At 35.3% G+C, this 6,982-nt stretch overlaps 1 protein-coding gene across 1 annotated transcript; it reads left to right on the forward strand.

Moving 5' to 3' along the window:
* The first annotated feature begins 2,755 nt into the window (after nt 1–2,755).
* LOC103567086 (olfactory receptor 2G3-like) lies at nt 2,756–3,691 on the forward strand. The gene has a single exon (XM_008543694.2). The coding sequence runs from the start codon at nt 2,756–2,758 to the stop codon at nt 3,689–3,691; it is 936 nt and encodes a 311-aa protein (XP_008541916.2).
* Nucleotides 3,692–6,982: the final 3,291 nt, after the last annotated feature.

Here is a 6,982-nt window from a genome sequence, read left to right on the forward strand (position 1 = left end):
CAAAGAGGACACCATACATGCCTAGCATTTAAAAGGTTGAATAGGAGTTTTCCAGGCAGACAAGTTGGAAGAAGGCATTTGGCAGTAGTAGCTTTTGACTTGTGAGGTAAAATGAAGGGTTTACGGTTAACTAGGTGATTGCTTGCTTGCTTGAGATGCCTATTTAGAATCTACAGGTAATTACAAAGCTTATAGGGCTTTTTCAGTGCCATATTTAATTTGATGAGTTTGCTTCATATTGTGGGTGTTATGTTTATTTACAAAAGTGTCTTTATTCTTCTTATGCATATGTTGGAGATGCAGCTCTCTGTGTTCTGATAAAAACAAAAACAAATTTATATCTTAAAAAACTGAGAATTGAATGGGTTGTAGCTGACTTACAGTAGTTGCAGCCATAAAGTGACTAACAATTCTCTCTGAGGCACCTGGCATTTAGAGAACCTAAGGGACTATCTTATATTATTGAGTCTTCAAAATATAGACAGTGGTCAAATGTTGAACCAATATATTTATGTTCCTTTATGTGAACACAATTCTACGTATACATGCATGCTTATGGAACCAAGACTAACGTTTTTTATGTGTTTCTGATTACTATAGATATAGATATAGATATAGATATACTGTATACAATGTGTTGTAGGTGCTTGCATGTATATTCAGTAATTCCTTTCAAATAACTTTGGACAATCTGTTTACTGTCTTAAAGACTTAGTCTCTCTGTCATTGGAGGGAGAGTAAGGATTGCCAATAATCATTTTTCTGTATACTTAACAAAGATTCTCTAATGAGGATCACATGGATCCTAGTAATAATAGTTAACATATCTTGACCCCTTACTATATATGTCTAACTGTGTTTTAGATGCTTTTACGTGTATTATCTCATTTGCCTCATCTATCAACTCCATGAGGCTGCTCCTGTTACCCCCATCCTACAGATGAGGAAGATTAGGCATAGATTGCTGATATGAATTGTGCAAGGGCTCTCAGCTGAGGTAAGGTGGAACCAGGCATATACCTCAGCTCTCCAGTGGTGGATCTCATGTGCTTTACTGCTAGTATGTGATCTCCTGATTGTGTGCCGTCTTGTTATCAACTGAGATACTCACTGTGGATGCCATTTGTTGTCATTATAATCACTCCTAAAAATCATCAAAACGTTTCTTAATTTGCAGCAGAACTCTTTACTGCTGTTTGGAGGGCCTGAAAGGGAACTCTGTAACCTCTCCTGCTTACTCCCTCTCTTGCTACTTTTGATAAAAACAGGACTGTGACTTAACTTCTCTCTCTCCTATTTCCAGGCCCATCCCTCCTTTATACTCGGACTTCATATATTAGATAGTTAGTTAACCAGTTCATTGAATTATTTGATTTGAAATGCCCTGACTTAACTCAAAATATAGGAAAACCCTCTAAAACATATTACATGCAAATCAATATTATTTGACAAAGCATATTTTACATAAAGTTGTATTTTTCACGACCCACAACTACTTACTTGGTTCATAAATGCCTTCTTGATAAGACACTCCACTCCCTCAGGAATCAATTTCTTTCCTTCATTGCAACTTTAATTGGACTATAAATTCTATGAGAGATTGAAAATGTCTATTACATGTACCCAGCATCTGGTAAATGTTAGATTATCAAAGAGATATTATTGAAGGAAGAAAGAAAGTAAAAAAAGGAATGAATAAATGAATGAATGAATGATTGGCAGCTTCTTCTTGCTACTGTAGCTGTGCCTACCTCTAGAACTCTTCATTACTCCATATCTTTGTAAGTTGGTGCTTTTAATCTGATGGCCTGCAAGTCAGTTAACCAAACATATTAAATCTGTGAATAAGCTAAGTGTAAGGTGGGAACTAGCGAGCTCTCAGGGAATAGACCTAGAATCTTTTTAATAATATTATTTCTCTGAAATGGTTTTTATTAGAGAAGCAAATTCCAGATAGATGTGGCAATACTGTATATTATTAGGGTTATTAATAATAAATGTTATTTGTGGATTGTTTCCTACGTGTTGACATTGCCTTAAATTTTTTATACACGTTATTTAATTTATTCCTCAAGAAATTGGTTCTATCATTATGCTCAATTTATGCATAGTGAAACCATTCAAGACCCTGCAATATGGAAGTGGTAGAGCTGGGAGAATCGGCAACTACTGTGATCCATGGCTGGTTTTGTTGTTGGTGTGCACAGCCTTTGTTATTTAGGGTATCACAGTGTTTAAGCACTAGAGGGTCACATCAGTATGATACAGAATTCCATAGGCTGCTGTTTCTCCCTTTAATTTTAGGTTAATGGGTGCCATATGAAGCAATGTCCTTCACTGCTTTTTACTTGAGTGCTGCATCATGCTGCTCTGTTGGTAGGTATAGAACAGTGACATAATAGGATCTTTTTGAAGAGATGAGGCATGAGTAAGTTTTTGAGAAATAAGCAGGGTTTAGAAAGATTATAAATGGGCAAAAGAGCATACTCTTAGAGAAAAGACAACTATATCTGCTTAACTTAATCAGTACTTGGGTCTGAAATTCTTAACCTCATCAAGAGAATATTCCCTCCAAAAGCCAAAGAAAAGATTTCCATTTGTGGTACAATTCAGATACTCAAAATATAATCTCAGACCGATACTTCTCCTTGCTTTCTTACTTACGTCTTGAATTCTCAACATTGTGACATAAAGGGCATTTGCTTTCTGTCTTCAGGTGAGTGGCTAGTTCTGTAAGAGGGAAGTGACCTGAAAAATGGATATGATAAAAACAAACTTCACAGTGACTGAGTTTGTGTTCCTAGGGCTCTCATCTCATCCAAAGATGCAGTTCATTCTTTTTATTATGTTCTTATTATTCTATTTATTAACGTTGGCTGGTAATATTATTATTATCACTATTATCCAGATAGAACCTCCTCTCCAAACTCCCATGTACTTTTTCCTTGCTAACTTGTCCTTTTTGGATATCTGCTACACATCCACCAATGTCACACAAATGCTATTCAACATGGTGGGAAAAAAGAAGACCATCTCATTCTCCAGATGTGCTACTCAGATGTACTTCTCCCTCTCCTTTGGAATGATTGAATGTGTTCTCCTTGGTGTCATGGCTTATGACAGATATGTAGCCATTTGTCATCCTCTTCATTATACTGTTATTATGAACCAAATAACCTGTGTCCAATTGGCAGCCATTTCTTGGTCCAGTAGCTTCCTGAGTTCTTTGATTATCAATGTCCTCACCTTGAGTTTGCCCTATTGTGGGCCCAATGTTCTGAATCACTTTTTTTGTGAGGTACCTTCTGTCCTGAGGTTGGCTTGCACTGATACCTCATTAACTGAGCTGGTTGTTTTTATCTTCAGTATTATCATTGTCTTCATTCCTTTTCTCCTCATCATTGTTTCCTATGCCCAAATCCTTCTATCAGTTCTCAGGATGCAGTCAGCCTCTGGGAGGCACAAGGCACAGTCCACCTGTGCCTCTCATCTGACAGTGGTGACCTTATTCTATGGAACTGCCATCTTCATGTACATGAGACCCCAGTCCAAGTCCACCAGGGCTGGAGGCAAGATCATTGCAGTGTTCTACACTGTGATCACACCTATGCTCAACCCCTTGATCTATAGCCTAAGGAACCAGGATGTGAAAGGGGTTATAAAGAGAGCTATTGCAAGACAGAGAACATGAGAGCTCTTAATGGGACGCTAAAGTTAACTGGTATTCTAAGCTAGTTGACTTGCGAATATGAAGTGAGAGAGTAAAAAATAGCTTGGGCTGTCAACATCTGCCTTGCCGTTCACAACAGACACATAAATCCAGCTTCAGATACAGCAGGAAACATGTCTCTCCAAGAACAAACCGCAGCTTTAATGTGTCAGAACAACTCCCTTCATTGAGTGACTTCTATTTCCATACTCTAGAAACATTGATTCTCTAAAATTATAGACTATCTGGAATTGATTGCTTGAAATTATACCAGTAATATGAAACTTTTTATTGCTGCCTGGAGGATCTAAAGTACCTGGAGATGGAGAAGCATTCTTAACTTTCAACTGAGGAGCAGAACTTCAGTTATGTGTTTTCACATCTGTCTTAATTTTGCAGTTTCCAAGAAAACAAGACCCTGCACCTACTTTGTGGTAGATCTGATTTTGACCCCTTTACATACAGCCTTGCTTTGCAATGAGTGTCAAAACATCGCTTCATTTAAATTTCATCTTAACTCTAACCTTCCCTCAAAATCCTGGCATGTGATATTTGTCTTTGCAGTGAATCAATAAATCTGATTTTATCGGTTTGTTCCTGGTGGTCTTATGATGATTACGTGGACAAGAAGATAATGATCATCACAGGCAGAATATTTGGTCAAATGTTCATTTTTGATGGATTAATTCATTCATTCACTACATATTACTGAATGACTATATAACATAATGTTAAATAAAATAGAAACACTTCCTTTCCTGATAGATACATAAATACTTATAATATACATATAGTACACACACTTATACTGACAAATTGTCATAATGAAATAAAGGAAATAATCATCAAGGGACAGTTCCAGACAATAATAGGTAGGGTGACTTTCTCTGTGGAGGCTGCATGCAAAGATCAGAAGGACAGATAGGCGGGCAACTGAAGAGACAAACTTTCTAGCTAGAGGGTGGTTGTGAACAAAGACTGTGGAGGTGTGAGAGAGTTTGCTCTATTTGGAGGAATAACAGAAACTAGTGAGAATCAGGGCAGCAGGAGGTGTGGCTAGGGACGTAGGCAGCAGATCGACCATAGAGAGCTGAGTTGACTGAGGTAAAAAGTAGTGATTTATTCTTAGCAAAATGTAAGTATTATGAAGAAGGGTGATATGACACAACTTACATTTTTGAAAAGACTGTCTGGATGCTGTGTGAAACACAGGCATGTGTATATATATATACATATATATATAAAATCACAAATTTGTGGAAACAAAAATTTTCTTCATTTTGAAGGTTTCCACCCAGTGGTGTCTTTAAAAATAAATATTTTTTGAGGGCTGGCCTGGTAGCACAGCAATCAGGTTCGCACATTCTGCTTTGGCGGCCCAGGGTTCGCCGGTTCGGATCCTGGGTGCGAACACGGCACTGCTTGGCACACCATGCTGTGGTAGTCGTCCCACATATAAAGTAGAGGAAGATGGGCATGGATGTTAGCTCAAGGCCAGTCTTCCTAAGCAAAATGAGGAGGATTGGCAGCAGTTAGCTCAGGGCTAATCTTCCCCCAAAAAATAAATAAAAAAGTAAAAATAATTATTCTTTGAATTAAGAGAATAACAAAATATAATTTAACATTAATATACTTAGTAAACTTGAATATGGGCTTTGATTAACATGTTATTAAATTAGAAATAAACCGTTTCTAAAATTTCCTCACTTTGTTTCACAATTTAGAATAAAATGAAAAGAATGTAATTTTCCTTTCACAGATATATGGGAACTAAAATGTGACCATTTCTTGTACCTAAATATAAACGTCATACACAATCAGGCCATGAAGCATCTCTGATGGAATAAGGGAAGTAGACGTCACTGGTTTAAAATCAATTTAAAAAGTAAAAGGCAAAATCACTAACTGAACAGCCATATTAATTGAACAGTAGTTTTTTTTTGTATATTTGCCTTGATATACAAATGATTTTATATACTGTAGATGTGCTCAATACATGAATGCGGAGTAGAAGCATATACTTCCAAGCAACTTTCTTTCAACAATTTATTTAAAGTAAAAAGTGACATTTAAAATTCTCCCAAATGTTAACAAATAAGAAATACGTGCTTAGTTGGCTATTTATAAATTGGAAACGTAGCATTAAATTAGTGTTGAAAAAGAAATATGAAATGCCTAAAGGTATATAAAATTATTTTTTTTCTTTTACAAAAATTACCAATCCTTCTTTCTCTCAAACTCTATAAATTGATGAATTAGTTAAAAATGCAGAGAAAAGTTACAGAACCATTCTCATAGGGACACACATAGCCAAAACATGTAAACAAGTGGAAGTAAATATTTTTGTGTTGTTTTTCTAAAAAGCCATTATTTAGACCAATTGATTGACCTAATCAATTTATTTTGGCTAGTTTGCTTTGGTTAATAATTTGGAGTTAGTTAAACTAAGAAAAATAATGTCATCCAAACAGCCCACGTCCTAACCTAGTTCTTATCTAGCCTCTTCAAGCCAAATTTTCTTCCTTTCCTATATTTTCTTCTTTTGACATAAAAGGAAAATGTAACATTTATAACATGTAACTGACAATTCTATGTACTATATGTCATAATCAGTGATCACCAGAGTGAAGAAACATTAATTTTAAGACTAACACAAATATGGTCAACTCAACAATTATTCCTCCTTCTCAACATCAAGTGTTCTATTGAGTTATTTCCTCCCTACCTTTGTTTGGGATTATGGAAATATGAAGACAACATAGCTAGAAAATAGACTAACTAGTGCTTTGTTCATTTTAAAATAAAAGTAAAGCCTAAAGTAAACAAAATAATTAGAGAATGGACTACTGTCATCAGCTACATTTTTTCAGTGCTTGATTAATCAGTATTATTGTGTATTATGAGAATAGTTTCCTATGAATTTCATTCCTTTTATTTAGAAAATGCAACAACTGTTGGACTGGATGATCTTTAGGTATTTCTCAATCAATTAATCAATCAATCTCCATATATATCTAGCTATCTCTATCCTCTATAGATTTATTATAAATTTATTATAATTTTTTTATGTTATAAACCTGTCCATACTTATTCTTAAATGGCTTTATATTTTCACTTTCTGGATTTTGTTGATCAATTTTGAGGACAATAATTGTTGAATGTTGAAAGGTTTACTGTCATCACTGTAGATGTAGAGGATATAATAAACACTACCATCAGCTTTCCTAACAGATGGTTTTCCTCTTAAAGTAAAAAAAAAAATTAATTTAGTAT

Source organism: Equus przewalskii, chromosome 11 (assembly GCF_037783145.1).
Source record: "Equus przewalskii isolate Varuska chromosome 11, EquPr2, whole genome shotgun sequence".
NCBI lineage: Eukaryota > Metazoa > Chordata > Mammalia > Perissodactyla > Equidae > Equus > Equus przewalskii.